Source organism: Papio anubis, chromosome 15 (assembly GCF_008728515.1).
Source record: "Papio anubis isolate 15944 chromosome 15, Panubis1.0, whole genome shotgun sequence".
NCBI lineage: Eukaryota > Metazoa > Chordata > Mammalia > Primates > Cercopithecidae > Papio > Papio anubis.
The window spans coordinates 78014807-78036323 of record NC_044990.1 but is presented as its reverse complement, the minus strand read 5'-3'; the positions used below and the strand labels follow the sequence as shown (position 1 = coordinate 78036323).

At 45.4% G+C, this 21517-nt stretch overlaps 1 protein-coding gene and 1 long non-coding RNA gene across 4 annotated transcripts in view; one reads left to right on the top strand and one right to left on the bottom strand.

The window, feature by feature from the left end:
- The first annotated feature begins 4525 nt into the window (after nt 1-4525).
- On the top strand, nt 4526-13464 carry LOC103879429. The gene is made up of 2 exons (XR_001897063.3): nt 4526-4996; nt 13245-13464. It is a non-coding gene; the product is annotated as an uncharacterized LOC103879429 (long non-coding RNA).
- Nucleotides 13465-17941: 4477 nt separating this feature from the next.
- TM9SF2 (transmembrane 9 superfamily member 2) overlaps nt 17942-21517 on the bottom strand; it is a 75810-nt gene continuing 72234 nt past the window's right edge. For 2 of the 3 annotated variants that reach the window (XM_021929738.2, XM_031655636.1), the window contains exon 17: nt 18134-18708. In XM_021929738.2, coding sequence (XP_021785430.1) covers nt 18641-18708 — 68 coding nt within the window. In that variant the 3' untranslated portion in view covers nt 18134-18640. Of the gene's footprint in view, nt 18709-21517 lie in introns of all 3 variants that reach the window. The other variant, XM_003914033.5, reaches the window with a different exon arrangement.

The following is a 21517-nucleotide window of genomic DNA, read 5'->3' as shown; positions in this document are numbered from 1 at the left end:
GAAGATAAGAGCTGTTGCAGCTGCTGCTGGAATCCTCTATCTCGGAGTGTGTGTGTGTGTGTGTGTGTGTGTAAGACAAGGTCTTGCTCTGTCACCCAGGCTGGAGTGCAGTAGTGCAATCACAGCTCACTGCAGCCTTAACTTCCCGGGCTCAAGCGATCCTCCCACCTTACCCTCCTGAGTAGCTGGGACTACAGGCGTACACCACCATGACTGCCTAAATTTTTAATTTTTTGTAGAGACAGAGTCTCCCTATGTTGCCCAGACTGGTCTCGAACTCCTGGGCTCAAGCGATCTGTCCATCCCAGCCTCCAAAATTGGTGGGATTACAGGCATGAGCCACCATGCCTGATCTATCACTGTATTTGTTAGGGTTCTTTTTACTCCTTTTACTAGTTGTGATGGTTAATTTTATGTGTCAACTTAACTGAGCCACAGGATGTCCAGATATTTGATCACATATTTTTCCAGTGTGTCTATGGGGGCGTTTCTGGAGGAGACGCAGCTTTGAATTGGTGGACTGAGTGAGGCAGACCACACTCCCCAATGTGGATGGGCCTCACCCAATCCACTGGAGGCCTGGATAGAACAGAAAGGTTGACCCTGGCCCAGGTAAGTGGGAATGCTTCCTGCCTTTGGACTCAGACTGAAACATCGGCTCTTCCTGGGTCTCGAGATTGCCAGCCTTTGGACTGGTACTACACTGTCACCCTTCCTGGGCCACCAGATTGGGACTTGCCAGTCTCCATACTCTCGTTAGCCAATTCCTTATAATAAATCTCTTTCTATATCTACATACAACACTAGTATTGTAATATGTGTCTATATATTATATATACAGATACTGCTTAATAGATACATAGATATATATATAATGGGTAGACATATCCTATTGGTTCTGTTTCTCTGAATAATCCGAATATGGTAGTTAATTCCCTTTTTACTAATTTAAGAACTCTTTACATTAAATGTTCCCTGTTCACATTACCGGTGTGCTTTCTGTCTCCTGACTGGGCCCTGGCTGCTACACCATCCTTACAGTAAAACAACAAACAACAACACAAAACAAACCTTTCCTTTCTTTCTTACCCTTCACAGCTGACCTTCACTCTCTCCTTTGCCTCATCTCCTCAATTCATTGCAATCTGACTCTCCCAATTGAAATACACATTTCACTGACCAATTCCTAACTGTCCAAAGCGGCAGCTGACAGGACTTCCCTCTCTTAATCACTTCCTTCTGAAAACATTATTCTCCCTGATTTCCCCATCGTGTTTCAGACCATTTCTTTTGAGGCCAATGTGGTTCATATACAGTAGGAAGAGTAAAAAGCTATTGGAGATTGGACAAAGCTGTTGAAGTTGGACAAAGCTATTGAAATCCCAGCTCTGTCCTTTACAAGTGATATGACCTTGATCTCTGTGAGCTTGGTCAGCCTTCTCATTGGCAAATTTGGGATAATAATAATATGTAGCCAGCAGTGTTGTTTTAAGAATAAATTGGCTGGGTGTGGTAGCTCATGCCTGTGATCCCAGCACTTTGGGAGGCCAAGCCAGAAGGATTGCTTGATACCAGGGGTTTGAGACCAGCCTGGACAGCATAGCAAGACCCCATCTCTACAAAAAAAATAGAAAAACGTAGCTGGGTGTGGTGGCACAGTCTGTAGTTCCAGCTACTTGGGAACTGAGGTGGGAGGATCACTTGAGCCCAGGAGGTCGAGGCTGGTGTGAGCATTCATTGCACCACTGCACTCCAGCTTGGGTGAGAGTGAGATCCTGTCTCAAACAGAAATAAATAAATAAATAAATAAATAAATAAATAAATAAATAATTTATGTAAAGCACCAAGACATACAGCCGGGCACATAGTAGGTGCTCAGTAAAGGTTAGTTGCTCTATTCTCCTAATGACCTTCATCCCGTGGGTTAAGCTGGTGATACTAGGGGCTCCACTTTTCCACTCTCTCTACTCACTTTCCCTGAGCAATGTTACCACACTTGAGGCATTGCGTACCACCACTTATTCGAAGCTGTATCTTCTTTCCAGACTTCTCTTCTTACCCAGATTGGGGGCTGATGTTGCCTGAGCCCCTGTCACACCCAGAAACCTCTGTGAACCACGCAACTGTCAGGAGCGTCTTGCCTGTGGCTTCAAGGGCCTTGGCCATAGCTGATTGGACCAGAGGCTGGTGCTGATCTTAGGCTGGTCACGGTGCAAAGGCCCCACCCAAACGCAAGAGCTCTGTACAGAAACGGGACGTAGAAAGATCCAATTCGAGCCTCTCTGTGTGCTCTTTGAATGTGAGATGGAGAGGAGGAACTTGGTATTGGCAGCCAGAACGGAAAGAAAACAAGAAAATCCAGGACATAGCTTCCTCGTGGCAACCAAACCTAGGAGGAAGCAGCAACATTGAGGAGAAGCAGAAATAGTCACAGTAGAAGCCGAGACACGCGTGTGCCGGGGTTCCTAGAGCCAGTGGCAAAGGATGCCTGACACTGTGCGGGAGCTGCTGGGAGTCACTACTCGTCATGGAGGGCACCCTGAGGCCCCATGGAGCCAAGGTGTTGGGACAATTTCCTGTCTCTTACTTTTCATTGCTTCGTTTCCCTCTTTCACAGAAATATATATGTTTCTTTGCTCCTTGGAGCTTAGCCGACACATATTCAGAGCTGCAGACCCATCTAGACTCATCCACCATAGTTACTACAGGATATCCTTTTCTAGAGCCTGCTGAATGAATGAATGGGTGAATGAATGAATGCATGCAGAAACACATACAAACAGGGGGATAAAGGAGGAATGAGCCCGGACTGGACATAATGAAAAAGCAGGGAAGAATGAAGACAGTGCAGAGCCATGGGCAGCCGTGATGGAAGCTTTGGCGCCCAAGCATCCGTGGGCTCCTCGTTTCCGTAGTGGGGAGTAAACAGAGAAGCAAAACGGCACGAGTGGGCATCAGAATCCGCCCATGGCTTCTCAAAGCCCAGACTGCTGTCCCCACCTGCAGAGCTGATTCAGGTCTGGGGAGGCCCTGAGACTTCGAGTTTCTAACCAGTTCTCGGGTGACGCCTGGAGACCCATAGAGTCAGCAGAGTTCCAAGAAGCGAATGTCTACAAAAGCCAAAGAGCTCAGAAGTGCGGCAGGAAGTCAGGGACAGGTTGAGGGAACTTCTACGTTGTTGGTCCAGATAGCGATTTCCAGAGGACAGCATATTTTGCAGCTTCCTGCCCCCTGAAAAAATACAAAATAAGGATTCCTGTCTCATTGTGAAATTTTGCAGGCAGGGAGGGCGAGTTGTCTTCATTCAAGCTCTTGTCACACTGTCCCCAGCACCTGGCCCCGACCAGGAGAACGGTCTGCCTTGGTGAACGGGTCATTCAGTGTTGTCTCACGCAGAATCCCGCACTTTCAGCTAAAACCCACCTCAGGTCAAAGGCATTCAGTGCAATAAAGGCATTTGTGCTCCGAATCCAAATGTCAATAGAACAGAAACTAAAAATAATCAGAACCACTGAAAGGAGGTTAGTCCTGTCCTGAAAACAGCTATTATCTGTCCATCCTCTGGGTTACAGTCAAATTAGGACTCAGGAAGCGAAGGCTCTAGAGCTCCCTCAGATGGATATTTTTATTTCAATTCTATCCCCACGTCAGAGTGTATTTCATTACTTACTAGACCTGGGACATTACTGGTTGCCTGCTGTATGAGTTTCCGAGGGCTGCTGTACAAAATACCAGCACTGTGTGGCTTAACCACAGATTGATTCGTTCACAGTGCTGGGGTCAAGGTCCTGAGATCAAGGGCCATGCTCCCTGTGAAATCAGTAGGGAAAGATCCTTCTCTCTTCTTCCAGCCTCTCACGGTTTGCTGGCAATGCTTGGCCTGCTTTGGCATGCAGCTGCACAGCTCCGATCTCTGTCTAAGCTGTCATACGGCATTCTCCTATTCTTACAGGGACACCAGTCATCTTGAATTAGGAACCTGTTCCACTCCAGTACGACCTCATCTTAGCTAATTACAGCTGCAAAGACCCTATTTCCAAATGATGTCATGTTCAGAGGTACTGGGCGGTTAGGACTTCAACATATCTTTTTTGAAGGGGACACAATTAACATCGACCCTAGAGCTTTACCATTTTCTCTAGTCAAATAAATCCCAGAATTTTCCAAAAGCATATTAACTGATAGGCCTACAAATAAGAGTACCCAAGCAGAGACCGGGAAGACCCTGCCAATGTGGCAATGGCTCGTCCCAACAAGTTATTCCTTGTGCATAACAGTTCTTGGGCTAAGCCACAGAATGTGCTCTTTTTATGTATTTACAAGATTACAAGATCTTGCTCTGTCACCCAGACTGGAGCGCAGTGATGCAATCATAGCTCATTGCAGCCTCTAACTCCTGGGCTCAAGCAATTCTCTTATCCCAGTTTCCAGAGTAGCTGGGACTACAGGTGCTCACCACCATGTCCAGCTAATTATTTTATTTTTTGTAGAGATGGGGTCTTGCTATATTGCCCAGGCTGGTCTCAAACTCCCAGCCTCAAGTGATCCTCCCACCTTAGCCTCTCAAAGTGCTGGGATTATAGGCATGAGTGACTGTGTGCAGCCTCTATTATTTCTTGTAACTGCATATAAATCTACAATTATCTGTTAAAAAAAAAAGAAATGATTTGCTGGGGTTGGGGTGGTAGGGAGGAGAGCTGGGTTCTGGTCTCCTTTGGAGTAATGTGCTTTGATTATGTAACAATTGTGGAGTTCCGGGTCCTTCTGCGGCTGGCTCTTTCTCTGGGGAATGGGAAGGGAAGAAAGATAGGGCAGGGAGAAAGCGGGGAAGTTGCATTTACTCCGTAGACCACCCTACGTTTCTATGTGAACTGAACAACAAGCTGGGCCATCCTTCCCTAGGAGAATAACTGGTCACCTGAGCCCAGGAGCAACACCTCAAAACCTTCCAGAAAGCCCAAGAAATTACAAAGTCATGCTGCCAGTGGGCCCACAGGTGAGCACCATGCTGCCAGCAGGATGTCCTCTCCTCAGCCACACAGAGACTTGGATTTGCCGCTTCTGAACGCGGGCTCCCACCTCAGGGAGATGTCTGTAGGTCTTGCTTCAGCCATGTTCCCCCAGGAGGCGTGGCCTGGCTCAGGCTCTCCTTGCGCCCCAGTCCCCTAGTAGGTTCTAAAAACTGCCTTTGCCAAGGGGCCCATCAAATTGTGTTTGGAGGCAGGAGGGTTTGTGCGCCAGCAGGACAGTTGCTATATTGCCCAGGCTGGTCTCAAACTGCCCATAGAGAGTTCTGGAATGTCCCCCATGGCATCCCATCCACTGGGAACCTTTGCCCTTAGGGGCTTCTGGGGCATTCACAGACAATGGTACTGTTGGCTTCCTGCTCCACCCAGTGCAGACCAGAAAACAAGTCATAGGAACTGAGGGCTCTGCCCACTTCAATCAAGAGGCCACCTGGCTTTTCCAGCTGGGCACGGTGGCTCACACCGGTAATCCCAGCACTTTGGGAGGCCGAGGCAGGCGGATCACCTGAGGTCAGGAGTTCAAGAACAGCCTGGCCAAGATGATGAAACCCAGTCTCTACTAAAAATACAAAAAACATTAGCTGGGCGTTGTGACGGGTGCCTGTCACCCCAGCTACTCAGGCAGCTGAGGCAGGAGAATCGCTTGAACCCAGGAGGCTGAGGTTGCCGTGAGCGGAGATCACGCCACTCCACTCCAGCCTGGGCTGTTAAAACAGAGCGAGACACTGGGAGAAAAAAAAAAAAGAGGCCACTTGGCTTTTTCCTAGAGCAAGAGGCACAATGGCAGGGAGGCAGGGAGATGGCTTCAGAAAGGAGACCTCCCGGGGCCTCCCCATACTTCGTCTTAGGTCACCCTTCAACTGCCGCATCCTCTCCTGTGTTTGGTGTTTTCAAATGTTCAGCAGCAAACCCGTGGACCTGGGCTTCTCAACCAGCAGCTCCCAGTCTATGAGGTCAACCTCCAAACTGGTTTCCACAGTAAAACCATTCTTTCCTCTGGTTGGAAGGGATTTAGGCTCCCCCTCAACCCCCAATCAGTAACTTGCACCCTCAAAATGAACTACTCCTGCTGAGCTGCCTGAGAGCAAGATTAGGGGGAGATACCCTCCCCTCTGCCAGTGAGTCACACCCTCTGACAATTTCTGTCCTGCCCATATGGTCCCATTATGACTGGGGAAAATAAAGAAAAATATGTTACTCTTTATAATGTATAGAAAATCTAAATATTATAGCAAATCTGGTAAAATCAACGTAAATATTGCCAATGCCAAAGCATTATGTCTGTGTGACTAGAACATGATGAGGGTCACAGGTAGTCCAGGCTTATTGTAAGTGACATCTCTACCCAATTCCCTTTCCACCGCTTGTTGCTTGCCCACAGAATTTCACATATATTTATTCACATGTCACTATAGCAACCTAAAGATGAAATATCTGAATGTAACGTAAGAAAGGATAAAAGCAGATTGCACAGATTCTTCAGAGCTTTGAAAATAGGCTGCATCTCCTTCCGTTTCTATGTGAGGTAATAACCTGGACCATGCTTGCCCAGGAAAACAGGGCGAGGCAACCCCTGGGCGCTGGGGTGCTGGGTTGGCCTCTCCCCAGAGCAGCCTCCACCAATGCCGCCCTTGAGCCAGCATGAGGAGGTGCCTTTGCCTCCCGGGGCCATCCTGGGGACACAGGAGGATGTTGTAGGGGCATTGCTGGAACCTGGAGCCTGCATGGGATGCCCATGCCCATGCCTGAGGCACGGATGCGCCCGGCCCCGCCCCGCCTGAGCACAGGTTGGGGAGATCCCTAACCCTATCCCTAACCCGAACCCAATGAAAGGGCGTTGCCTTCAAACCAGCCCAGGCTGGCTGCCCCAGAGCCAGCAAGGGAGCCATCGCCCTGCTTCCTGGTGAGTGGAGGACAGAGCCCCCTCCAGGCAGCTACCTCGAGGGTGCTGAGAAGGACCTGTCCTCCCCACCTGTCCACACTCATTCTCTGATTTTTTTGTTTTTAATATAAAAAGAAGCTTCTCGTTCCACTGTTACTCATATGGTTTAAAAAACTGCCCTGATTATGATAGAGTTTGAAAAGAAAAAAAAATTCACGCTGGGGTGGAACTAAACCTCAGGGTGACTTCTCCCGAAATGCAGTTTTTCAGATGAGACCGGGGGCTGGGGGAGGAAGCTCCGGGACAGCGTCCCTCTTGGGAGAAAACCGGAAGGCCCGTGTCCATACAGACAGGCACCTGTACATCACAGTCAGACACCGGGTTGCCTTTTTTTTTTTTTTCAGACAGAGTTTCGCTCTTGTTGCCCAGGCTGGAGAGCAGTGGCGTGGTCTCAGCTCACTGCAACCTCCGCCTCCCGGGTTCAAGCAATTCTCCTGCCTCAGCCTCCTGAGTAGCTGGGATTACAGGCATGTACCACCACGCCTCACTAACTTTGTATTTTTAGTAGAGACGGGGTTTCTCCCTGTTGGTCAGGCTGGTGTCAAACTCCTGACCTCAGGCAATCCGCCCGGCTCAGCCTCTCAAAGTGCTGGGATTACAGGCGTGAGCCACCGCGTCTGGCCCTGGGTTGTTTTTACATTGCTTTTCAGAGATCATTAATAAGGCGCCACATTTCTGGGCAGCAACGGGCGAAATTAGATGATGCATTGATTAGTTGGGTTCTGACAATGCGTTTATTGGAGACGCTGTCATGATGTACTAACTGGGTGGTTGAGATATGGAGCAATGGTTTCCTCTTCACATTTCTGTAGACACTCATTTCTTTCCCCCAACAGGTCCTAAGAGGTGGCTTATGCTGCTGTACATATTTATTCAGTATCACAGAGGCATCATGTAGTAACACTGTCAGCAATGCTTTGTATTAATGTGCTGCACATCATTTACATGGGAAGAACACAATATCCACAGCTGCCTCTAAAAAACCCACACACCGGCTGGGCATGGTGGCTCACACCTGTAATCCCAGCACTTTGGGAGGCCGAGGCAGGAGGATCACCTGAGGCCAGGATTTCAAAACCAGCCTGGGCAACATAGTGAGACTCAGTCTTTATAAAAACTTAAAAAAAAAAAAAGGCCAAGTGTGGTGGTACAGGCCTGTAGTCCCAGCTACTTGGGAGGCTGAGGTGGGCAGATTGCTTGAGTCCAGGAGTTCAAGACTAGCCTGGACAACACAGGGAGATCCCATCTCTACAAAAAATTTAAAAAATTAGCCAGGTGTGGTGGTGCAGGCCCATAGTCCCAGCTACTCAGGAGGCTGAGGCAGGAGGATCACTTGTTCCTGGGAGGCTGAAGCTGCCGTGAGCTGTGATGGCACCACTGCACTCCAGCCTGGGTGACAGAGTGAGACCGTGTCTCAAAAAACAACAAAAAACAAGCCCACACACTAGTTTTGAAACTAAATATCATTAATACTGTCATTAAATAGGAATCCAAATAAGAGGGTTTCAAGGACCTAAGTTAAAAATGAAGGTTCGGCTGGGCACAGTGGCTCATGCCTGTAATCCCAGCACTTGGTGGGAGGCCGAGCCAGGCGGATCACCTGTGGTCGGCAGTTTGAGACCAGCCTGACCAACATGGAGAAACCATATCTCTACTAAAAATACAAAATTAGGCAGGCGTGGTGGTGCACGCCTGTAATCCCAGCTACTTGGGAGGCTGAGGCAGGAGAATTGCTTGAACCCGGGAGGCGGAGGTTGTGGTGAGCTGGGATCACGCCACTGCACTCCAGCCTGGGCAACAAGAGTGAAACTCTGTCTCAAAAAAAAAAAAAAAAAGAAGGTTCAATTTCTGGAAAGATGCCTAGGAGACGGTTAACAGTAGCTGTCTTCAGGGGAGAGTCCTCGGTGACTGGGACATGACTAGAGTCTTAGTTTTTTCTTTATTCTTTTGCGCATTTTGCATTTTACCTATTCCAAAGGAAAAGTTGAATTAAAATAAATATAAATAAAATATTCAGAATCTAAGCTGAAGCCTTAGCCACTGAATATCCCCATTAAAATGCTTTTCCTTAAATCTTCAAAAGAAAGGAAAGCAAGCTTTGATTTTTGAAAGAACCCCTCACCCCACATTTCAATAGCTATGTATAATTCCTTTAAGGAGCCCAGTCAGCGCGTGTGGGAGTTGAAAATGCTTTTTATCATTCCCCCTCAAGTTTGACAGAAGTGTGGCAAGGAGGGCCATCTGTTTTGCTTGAGTGAGAAGTGACCCAGCATTCTGATTTCAATTAGCCTCTTTGTAGCTTTCTGTTTGGGCTGGTTCCATGGGTAACGGTTCAGCTAAGTGTGGAGAGGAGCAGGCCAAGTTCTGCCGGTGCTGATGTGTTTTAACAACTGTCAGTGAACGTAGAACAAGCGTACGAGGCGGTGTTGTGGACACACAGTAAAACACATAATTTTACGGAATCAAGATAGCACGTCCTAGAGTCTGAGAACTAAACAAAATATTGAAATGGTGTCTTTAAATCATCCTATGAAACGACGATTGAGAGATTTAAAATCAGTATCACTTCTCATCTAAAGTCCTGGTTTCAGTCAATAAATATGCGCCTCCTATGTGCAAAGTACCAGAGATGAACAGAAGGGGCCCTTCCTGCCTTTGAGAAGTTTGTGATGTATTTTGGAGGACGGGCCAGCAGAGGTAGACAATAATATGCATGATATCTGAGATAGGAGGAGAGCTGGCAAACGTCGGCGTTCTAAAGTATTAGGAGTACAGTATAGGAGACATTCCTCTGGCCCAGGGCTTTATATTGAGATGCTCAGGGGTCCTAGAGCCAGAGTGAAACACACCCTCAGCTGACACTACAGCCTGTGTCCCTTCATGCCACCTCCACTTGGCACTTTACACACACTCTCTCTCACACGCACACACGAGTGCGCATTCGTGCACACACACCACAGATATGTTGGGCAGGAGGTTGACGAAGGCGGTGGATGGCTCTGGAATGATGAAAGCTAACCCAAACACGCATCTCTGCATCTAGTTGTCACTGTCTGCCAGCATGTTTGCCAAAGTAGGAAGGGATTTTTGCCGGAGCTAGTTTGTGCAATTCCAGCAACAACCAATTCACATTTCCCCAGCGTGAAGTGAACCCATTGCACCCAGGTGTTCCCAGTCCTTCCCACCTGGGTTACTGATGTCCGGAAAGAAGATTGTGCCACTTCAATTCTGTGGTGTCATCAGTGTGTCAACACGTCTCCTCTCCTCAAGGGGGTGGCAAAGTTCTTCCAAGTCACATCATCCAGAGCAGAGTAGTGGCAAGTCTGGAAGGTGGCTCTGGGTCCTGGCGGTGGTGGCCACCTGAGAGGGGACCTGTAGTGTGGCTGTGGCCCCGCGGCGGTGTCTTGGGATTAGTTCTAAGTCCCCAGCTCCTTTCCCTTGGCACTGCTGAAGCAGGAAGCCGGCAGCAGTGCCTTGCAGTGTGGCTCATGCCAGCATCAGTACCTCAGCTTAGAGTTGGCTATGAGCCATTCCCAGTCAACAGAGTCACTGCCTCAGTTCACCACTGTCTATGAAATGGTCCTACTCAACTGTGGCACAACTTGTCTGACTTTAGCCTGAGCCAGAGGAGCCTTGTTCTCTCTGACCTGGACAGTCTATGATTTTCTTTGATAATAATGCTAACCCCAAAACGTTTAGCATACTTTTTAAACCTGATTTAAATTCGAATGTATACAATGTCATTAATTGTAAGTTATCAGTAAAAACCTTTTAAAAAGTGGACTCTAATCCTTAAATATATCATTTCCAACTTATATCTCATATTTAACTCTTTTCGGAGAAATTAATGACCTGTGACCTATTATAGTGCTATTTATTTATCATGGTCAACACCATTCACGAGGCCTAGAACGCTTTGGGCTAAAAATATCTGAAGGAAATAACAGGACTTTTTAGAGCCATGCTTTCTTCTTCACAAAATAAAGGAATTAATTATTTTTTTTAAATTTATTTTTTGAGATGGAGTCTCGCTCTGTCGCCCAGGCTGGAGTGCACTGGCGCAATCCTGGCTCATTGCAACCTCTGCCTCCTGGGTTCAAGCGATTCTCTTTCCTCAGCCTTCCGAGTAGCTGGGATTACAGGCGCCCACCATCACGCCCGGCTAGTTTCTGTATTTTTAATAGAGACAGGGTTTCACCATGTTGGCCAGGCTGGTCTCGAATTCCTGACCTCAGGTGATCCACTTGCCTCAACCTCCCAAAGTGCTGGAATTACAGGCATGAGCCACTGTGCCTGGCCAAATAATTCATTATTAATGATAATGTCAAATAATCATTAGGTCAAAAAATAAAAGGGAAAAAAATCAAATTGGAACATGCGGATATAAAGTTCAAGAGAGTGAGGTGAAGAAATCCAGTGGAGGCCGGGCACAGTGGCTCACACCTGTAATCCCAGCACTTTGGGAGGCCGAGGCGGGCGGGCGGATCATGAGGTCAGGAGATCGGGACCATACTGGCTAACACCATGAAACCTCGTCTCTACTAAAAATACAAAAAATTAGCCAGGCGTGGTGGTGGGCGCCTGTAGTCCCAGCTACTCGGGAGGCTGAGGCAGCAGAATGGCGTGAACCAGGAGGCGGAGCTTGCGGTGAGCCGAGATGGCACCACTGCACTCCAGCCTGGGTGACAGAGCGAGAGTCTGTCTCAAAAAAAAAAAAAGAAAAGAAAAGAAAAAGAAATCCAGTGGAATTCCAAAAGCTAGAGAATGTGCAGAAACAGTGATTTTTAGTGTTTAGACTTCAAATTACATAGTAAAGGAGAGAACAAATCAATCATAGAAAACAGGTTTAGTTCCATCGAACTATCTGAGAAAGAAAAGCATGATTTTCTACATATAGAACTGTAGGCAGAGAAATTATGGCTACCATCTACTTGGGCTATAGGATACAAAATACAAATACGAAAACTTTTTTTTTTTTTTTTTGAGATGGAGTCTTAGAGTCTCGTATTGTTGCTCAGGCTGGAGTGCACTGGCGCAATCTCAGCTCACTGCAACCTCTGCCTCCCAGGTTCAAGCGATTCTCTTGCCTCAGCCTCCTAAGTAGCTGGGACTATAGGCATGCACCACCATGCCCGGCTAATTTTTGTATTTTTTAATAGAGATGGGGTTTCACCATACTGGCCAGGCTGGTCTCGAACTCCTGACCTTGTGATCCACCCACCTCAGCCTCCCAAAGTGCTGGGATTACAGGCATGAGCCACTTTGCCCAGCCAGAGAAAACATTTTCTTAATGACATACATTTATATATTAATGAAGTCCCAGAATGTCCTGCTATTCATAGGGAGAGACCTTTATTTCTGAGGGTTTTAAAAGGTTTTAAAAACCTTTCCAAACAGCTGAGATTTTTTTTTAAATTTATTTTTATTTTTTTGAGGCAGGGTCTCACTCTGTCGCCCAGGTTGGAGTGCCGTGGTGCAATCAGGGCTCACTGCAGCATTCACTTCCTGGGCTCGAGTGATCCTCCTGTCTCAGACTCCTGTGTACTGGGACCACAGGCACATGCAATCATGCCGATTTTTTTTTTTTTTTTTGTAGCAGTGGGGTCTCACTTTGTTGCCCAGGCCAGTCTCAAACCCTTGGGCTCAAGCAATCCTCCTACCTCAGCCTCCCAAAGTGCTAGCATTACAGACATGAGCCATTGCATCCACCCCCTCAAGCCCGCTTTTTTTTTTTTCCTGAGCAGTTTTGGTCATATCAAAAGCAAGACTTCTTAAATAAAACAATTAACTGATTATAGAACATAAACGTAGCCCAGGAAAAAACCCTTTATCCTCCGTGGGGTATAATTCTGCAGTTGCTTGCAGAGGCCTCATTATGGCGCCAATACCCTTGTTGCCTTTTTACTCTCCAGGCTTTGTCTGTCAGGTGTGGGGGCCCTGGTCAGAGGAGTGCCACCCCAGATGCTAGACACTGAGTTCCTTCTGGCGGGGGTCACCGACATAACAGTGATCTTAGAGTGAATTTCCTGTGGCGCTTGGGTTAGTGGATGGTTTTGACTTTACTGCCGAAAGGATTCTGGTAAAGAAAAAAAGAATCCTGTTGTTCTCAGTTAATACAGCATCTTTAGAAGGAAGTGCATTATTATGGGCCAAATTGTGTCCTCCTAAAATTCATATTTGAAGCCCTAACTCCCAGTACTTCCAAATGTGACTGTGTTTGAAGATAGGGCCTGTAAAGAGGTGGCTCAGGTTAAATGGGGTCATATGTATTACAGGTGGGCTCTATCAGTCTGACTGGTGTCCTCATAGGAGGAAATTTGGACACACACGGAGACACCAGGGATGTGCATGCGTGGAGAAAAGACCATGTGAAGACAGAGGGACAGGGAGAAGTGGCTGTCTGCAAGCCTCAGGAGAAACCAGACCTGCAGACACTTTGCGCTTGGACTTCCAGCATCCAGAACATAAGAAAATACATTTCTGTTGTCTAAGGCACCCAGTCTGTGGTACTTTATTATGGCAGCCCTTGCAAACTAATACATGTATTAAAACAAACTAAGCCAGGAGTGGTGGCCTGTAGTCCCATCTACTTGAAAGGTTGAGGCAGGAGGACTGCTTTGAGTCTGGGAGGCTGAGGTTACAGTGAGCTGTGATTGCACCACTGCACGCCAGCCTGGGCAAGAGTGAGACCCTGTTTCTAAACATAGACACACACACCCCTAAAACAGATCTATATTAAAATGCTTTGTCTTGATATTTTTACCAGGTCTGAAACAAGGCTTTTGACAACATGAGACTCATGTGGTCCAGAACTTTGAAGCAGCTACATTTGAAAGACTTTTAGGTTTTCTTCATTTGTCACCAAAATCTGTTACAAATTCCAATGTGCAATTGAATTTGTGTATTAAAACAAATTTATATGACCAATGTCTGAAATAGTTTGCTTAAGGAAGCCCTTAACCGCTTCTATGTGTTTTAAGAAGTTTTAAGATTATAATTTTTATGCTTTCGTCACACCTTTAGGAGGGCTTTTTCTCTTTTTTTTGAGATGTAGTTTTGCTCTTGTCACCCAGGCTGGAGTGCAATGGCCTGATCTTGGCTCACTGCAACCTCTGCTTTCTGGGTTCAAGTCATTCTCCTGCCTTAGCCTCCAGAGTAGCCGGGATTACAGGCGCCCACCACCATGGCCAGCTAGTTTTTGTATTTTTTAGTAGAGACAGGGTTTCACCATATTGCCCAGGTTGGTCTCGAACTGCTGACCTCAGGTGATCCGCCCGATTCGGCCTCCCAAAGTGCTGGGATTACAGGCGTGAGCCACCGCGCCCGGCCAAGTAGGGCTTTTTCTAATTTCCTGGATAGACATGAGCAAGTGGTTTGAGATGGATGGCTTGGGTAACGGAGGGAGGTGGACAGCACAGGTGTGTGGTTTGTGGCAGCTCTAGGTTTCCCTGCAGAGGAACATGCATAGAGCAGGGAACCAGCAAGCGTCGCTGCAGCGGTCCAGGAGGATGTCACCGCAGGCGCCAGGGGTGGAGGGGGTGGGCAGGAAGTCACGGATCTGAGGACTTGGAGGATACTCGGTGACTGACTGAAAGGGGCACCCAGGGGACCTGTGAAGCTCCGCTCAGGGGATGAAGCAGCTAATGGCCCCTCCGGGCCTCTGGGGGAGCGGCAGCTGGGGACGGAGGGCAGGTGCACTCACTTTTGTACACCACGAGCTTAGTGTTCACGAGGACCTCGCAGGCTGTGCAGCAAGCAGGTGCTGTGACTGGAGATGGAGGCGATGACTAAACACGAGAGTGAAACTGGACAGAGAACACCAAGTAAGAAGTAGGTCAAAGGGGGAAAGATGGAATAGGGCGGCAGCAACTCCCGCTGGGGCAGAAGTGGAGCCCCCAAAGGAGACTGTTCCAGAGGAGGAATTGCAGGGAAGAGAAGTGGGTAAGCAGCGTCTCCCGTTTTAATGCACTTCTCCAGAACACGTGCAGGGCAAGGACATATTTGTGACAATCTCCTTGGGATTCTATGCGGAAGGTTCAGACCCAGACTATGAGGAACACGGCTTTCAGCACAAGGTTTCCAAGGAGCTGGTAAAATTAGGGCTGGACCAGTTGATGGGGGCGCTGGAGAGCTCGGCAACAAGGTTCCCAGCAGAATCCTCGGAAAGCAAGAAGCGGATGGCAAAGCCAGGTGGGAGAGGCAAGAAGAGGGAGAAATGCGTCACACGAGTTGTTTTCATTAAAAACAAACAAACAAAACAAACAAACAAAAATCTAGCAGAAAGTTGGACGTGTTTTAAAATGGAAAGCATGGAGGGAAGGTTTGAGCACAGAAGGGAAAGTGGAGGAAAGACTCTCGAATAGACAGGAAGAAAGCGGGGTGAGGCTGTAACTAGGCTCGAGGTGAAAGCACAGTCGGAGAAACTGTGGGAGACACCAGGGAGTTGGGGTGCTGCCTGAAAGCCTGGGGGGCCTTCTTGATGTGGCGGGCAAGGAGGCAGTTGCAGACAGAATGCCCCCCTTAGCTAGCGAGCAGGACGGCCCTGCAGCACGGCTGGGTCTCTAGAAATGACCTGGGCAGACAGAAGGCATGGGAATGGCAGAAGGCCATTTCTCCAGCAGGAAAACACTGCAGTAACCTCGTTTCCCGGTCTTGGCTACACGTCCCCCTCCTTCGCAGCTGCCTGTGGCTATCATCGCTCACGGAGAAGACGTCTCCCCGGGATTCGTGGTCACTGGGGTCTCACAACATGGGCAACACAACTGTTTCTGTCCTGGGATATACTCAAACTAAGGAGACGGACCGCTGCTTCTAACCGCCTGCCATGCCGAGGGATGCTTTCCTGGAGAACTTTCTGGGAAAGCCACAGCAGCGCACCCCTCAGGACAGCGGGATCCAAGCCCTGGAGAGGCGTCTTTTCTCCACCGCCCTCCTCACTTGGCTCGCCTTCCTTGTCACTGTCTCTTTCCTCTGCTTTCCTGCCTCCTAAGTCTTTTCTTTTAACCCTCCAATTTCATTTTCCCAATTGCCTCTCCACTGTTTAAGTGTGAAATACGATCACTTAAATACATGAAGAAAAAGGCCGGGCGCGGTGGCTCACGCCTGTAATCTCAGCACTTCAGGAGGCCGAGGTTCCGGGGGTGGATCACTTGAGGTCAGGAGTTTGAGACCAGCCTGGCCAACAAGATGAAACCTCATCTCTACTAAAAATACAAAAATTGAGCTGGGCGCGGTGGTGGGTGCCTGTAATCTCAGCTGCCCCGGGAGCTGAAGCAGGAGAATCACTTGAACCCGGGAGGCAGAGGTTGCAGTGAGCCCCGATCATGCCACTGCACTCCAGCCTGGGCAACGAGAGCAAAACTCCATCTCACAAAAAAAACAAAACAAAAAGAAGAAAAAGTTACACCAAATCAATCAGCTGACTTTTAAATCACTAAGCTAACTGTTCACTAAAGGAAAACTAAAATTGAAGAAACTTAACTTTGGTCAATAAAAACTAATCTGGTATCTGAATCAGAATTTTTAAAAAGTAAAACCTTCTCTCTGTTGGGTCAACCAGCCTATCTCAACAGCTCCTTAAGAGAATCACAGTTGGCCTTCCTTATCTGAGGGTTCTGCATATGCAGATTTCAGTAACAGCAGATCAAAAATGCTTGAAAATAAATTTTAAAAAACGAATGCAATAAAAATACAAATGGAAAATAGAGTATAACAGGTATTTACAGAGCACTTACGTTGTATTAGGTATTGTAAGGAAACTAGAGATGATTAAAGTACATGGGAGGATGTACACAGATTATTTGCAAATTTATTTGTTCTAACTGGACACACATTTTTATACCAAGGACTTGAGCATCCATGCATTTTTGGTAACCAAAAGGGTCCTGGAACCCATCTCCCATAAATACTAAGGGTGAACTCTACCCATAAAAAATAAATACAAGAGATATATAAAATAAAACTGAAAAGAAACTCTTCTATCTTAAATACTCCATATTAAAAATGACCAAAGCTCCTCCTTCACTCTTCAAAACCAACAGGTCCGTTTTCTTAAAAAAGGACAGTGACATAAAATTATTCAGTAAGGCCGGGTGTGGTGGCTCACGCCTGTAATCCCAGCAGTTTGGGAGGCCAAGGCGGGCGGATCACCTGAGATCAGGAGTTCGAGACCAGTGTGACCAACATGGAGAAACCCCGTCTCTATTAAAAATACAAAATTAGCCAGATGTGGTGGCACATGCCTGTAATCCCAGCTACTCGGGAGGCTGAGGCAGGAGAATCGCTTGAACCCGGGAGGCAGAGGTTGTGGTGGGCTGAGATCACGCCATTGCACTCCAGCTTGGGCAACAAGAACGAAACTCTGTCTCAAAAAAAAAAAAAAAAAAATTCAGTAAGAACCCAGCAACATCATGTAAGTGACAGCTAGTAATTTCAGTTGTAAGTTTAATGACAGTATCTGATTTGCTCTCCTAAGCAGCAAGCAGAGACCCTAAAATACAAATGAATATGCTCACGGATACAAGCAGACTGATATTTCTGAATCACCCCACATGCCTATATTCTACATAAATGGATTTCAATTAGTGAGATGAATGTGAAAGACAGTGCATTTCTTAACTCTTAGAAGTAAAACTGTTTGTGAAATTAAATTAAAACAATGAAATCCTAAAGATGAAGACTTGCTAGTCACTGCTAATGTATAGGTAATAAAACCTGACTTAAAATACTGTATTTTGAAAAACAAGTCAAAACTAGAAGCTCCTTGATGACAATGCAGTAAGGCCCACCTTAAGTACTTGTGGATAATCCATCTGTCTAGATACGTAGGACTTCAGCCTCCTCTATTGCCCCACCGCGAACATTTTAGACAATGCCTTAAACACTGAAATTCCATTCAGATCCAAACTCAGAAAGTGTTACATTAACAAAATCCAGTAAAACCTGATAACATAGTATAAATCATTTCAAAACACCCTTGGTAAACAGATCTGTATTTACAGAACCTCCTTGAACATATAATAGGTAATGATGCAATGAAGACATTTTTATAATATTTATTAAGATAACAAATTTATAAATTGAAAGACTCAGAGGCACATAGTTTAAAAGGCCAATACCATGGGAATAATGAAGTCAACACAGAAAAGAAAGAAGATATGAACAGTTACAACCAATACAAGATTTTCTTTAAAAGCCACATTCCCCTGGTGAACACATCACAGGAATCATCCTTCAAAATTACCATGATAAAAAGTCATTTCCTTCAAAGAAAAATAATTCTTTCCGCCTACCGAGCCTAGAAAATCCTATTTACAATCCTGTGTCCTGCCTTTCATCAGTATTATTTAACATGGCCTCCTCTATTCTGCCATTAGAAGTATGGAAAATTTTATAGCTACTGTATTTACAAATGCACATAATATTTAAATTTGCTCTTCATTGAGAACAACCGAATATATACTTAATCAAATCACAATACAAATGCTTTATAGTGTTGAAGACACATCTCATGGGGGAAAGGTATGTGGGAAGAGGTGTATTTAGAATTATGGTGTTTCTGAAGGATTACTAGGCCAATAATTCTGATAAAACTCAAGGTAGTCACAAAAACAGGTCTTTGTTGATGAAGAGTTTAATTTATTTCTGTTTTAACTGGACACACTGGACTTCTTCAGTCAACCTTCACCACACTGTATATTTTGGTAACAAACCAAAAGCATGCAAAGAAGCCAATTGTTCCTATAAGAGAAAAAATAAAAATAAACCCTTTTTCAAAGGAAGTGTCATACTTTACACAAAAATACAGACTTACAATGACTGGTTCCTTAAAAAAGTCCCAAAACTATAAACTATTACCCGCCAGGAATATATTACAGATCTATGAGCACGTCTGAAAAATATATGACCACATCAAGTTTCTTACAAAAACTGATAGAATTTTTTTCTACTCTAAGATTACCTAAGCTTTCTACAATACACATTATTTTCCTTACTACATAGAAAAGACTGAAGGATGTCAACTGTCCTTTCCTATTTAAGAATATTTTATAACAAAATGGAAAATGCTACTAGAATTTTTTAAGGTATGAGATGAATACATTAAAACAGGTTCAAATAATGATTAAATGGGGATATTTTCTAAGTACAGTTATTGGAAGTTATCAGTCTTCAAAGAATTATAATAAAGTAACTCAGTAAGTTTTTACATAATGTTAAAAGTGACATGATTAGGATAATAACAGAAATGCATCCTAGCTGAAAATGAGAGACAGCGTGGCAGCAGAGAACACAGCAGCTCTGTCATGAACTGTGTGTATCATCCTTGGGCAAGTCCACTGACATATCTCCAAGCCCATTTACCATATTAACTAGAGAGAAATTTGTCTGTCCTCATTGCCTCCATAGACTGTTATGTAGAGTAAATGAGATAATTCATGAAAACAATGTATGGCTTGATTTTCAGGTATCAGTCGAGATTCCAAAGAATTTGAACGCTAGATGGGGACACACGGTGTTTTTTTTTTTTTTTTTTTTTTAGTTAAGCAAAATTAGCTAATGTTTATTTTCATATATGAAAAAAACTCTACAGTCAAATCAGGTAGAGTTAGAACAGAAAATATGGTTTTATGATATAAAATACATTAATAATATTTATCATGAATAGCTAGGAGGATAGTCATAATTATCTCAGTACTGGGAAGACAGTTGATGATGAAGTATTCATTCCTGATAAAAACTCTTTTTTTTTTTTTGCTGTCTCAAGAACTTTATTAATAGATCATTAAGTGTTTTTTTTTTTTTTCATTTTTTAAATTATACTTTTAAGTTCTAGGGTACATGTGCACAACGTGCAGGTTTGTTACATATGTATACAAGTGCCATGTTGGTGTGCTGCACCCATTAACTCGTCATTTACACTAGGTATATCTCCTAATGCTATCCCTCCCCCTCCCCCCACACAACAGGCCCCGGTGTGTGATGTTCCCCATCCTGGGGACACTCTTTCAATGAGACAAAAGTGAGGTTCAAAGGGGTTAAGTGACTGTCTCATGGTCACATGGATGGTATTTGTGGCCAGAATTCAAATGCGTTTTTTCTGACTTCAAGCATAGTACTCCTTCCACATGCACACATAAGGGGCTATAAATAGTCCTTGTATAAATTTTACACTTAAAGTCTCAATGGTTTTCACCATTGTTTTAAATGCAGTACTCAGAGACAATATTAAAGGAGATTTTCTAAATCAAGAGACTATACATGGGACATTACCGTGGGAAATTACAAACATCATTATATCCATCCTTACATTGTATAGGTATTGAGGCCCTACTTTGTGCAAGGCACTGATGTGTGTTTTGGAGAACATGCAAATATACCTTTTGCATACTCCAAAGGGTTATTATTCAGGCTAGGATTGGGGTTAATTTCAGAAAAGCAATAATGAAAACATCAATATATTTATATAACCTTGTACTTACTTGCATAAATTTCAAGATGACAAACAATATTTTAAGATGAGAAAAACATTTAATCACTATCCAGGCAATTCTAAGAAACTTAAGTTTAGTTACTTAATTTTGTTCTTTTTTTTTTGAGACGGAGTCTGGCTCTGTCCCCCAGGCTGGAGTGCAGTGGCGCGATCTCGCCTCACTGCAAGCTCCGCCTTCCAGGTTCACGCCATTCTCCTGCCTCAGCCTCCCGAGTAGCTGGGACTACAGGCGCCCGCCACCATGCCCAGCAAAATTTTTGTATTTTTAGTAGAGATGGGGTTTCACCATGTTCGCCAGGATGGTCTCGATCTCCTGACCTCGTGATCCACCGTCTTGGCCTCCCAAAGTGCTGGGATTACAAGTGTGAGCCACCGCGCCCAGCCAATTTTGTTCTTAATATGGAATATACGTACATACTAAAAGTGGCTTCTTTCCTTTTGTGACAGAATAATTACTTCTGTTTTGTAAAATGGATTGACTTAAATACAATAAAATGGCATTGCTTTGGAGTTCTGAAGCAAATACAGACCATACCCTATTTTAGAGAAAGGTAAGGCATTTAAAGGGCTCACTACTCCCTTATCCAGAACCCTTCCACCTGTTCACTAAAGGAAAAATAAAATTGAAGAAAGTGAAACACACTATAAGTCACTGGTTTAACTGGTTGGTTCAATTGGGATGTGGCTCCATAATTTAGATTACAAAACTCAACTCTGAATGAATGAAAATGTAACACTTTAAAAATCAAACTCAGCCAGGTGCAGTGCCTCACGCCTATAATCCAAGCACTTTGGGAGGCCAAGGTGGGCAGATCATCTGAGGTCAGGGGTTCGAGACCAGCCTGGCCAACATGGTGAAACTCTATCTCTTCTAAAAATACAAAAATTAGCCAGGCGTGGTGGTCACGCACCTCTAATCCCAGCTACACGGGAGACTGAGGCAGGAGAATCACTCGAACCTGGGAGGCAGAGGTTGCAGTGAGCCGAGATTGCACCACTGCACTCCAGCCTGGGTGACAAGAGCAAGACTCCACTTCAAAAAAAAAATCAACATCAATA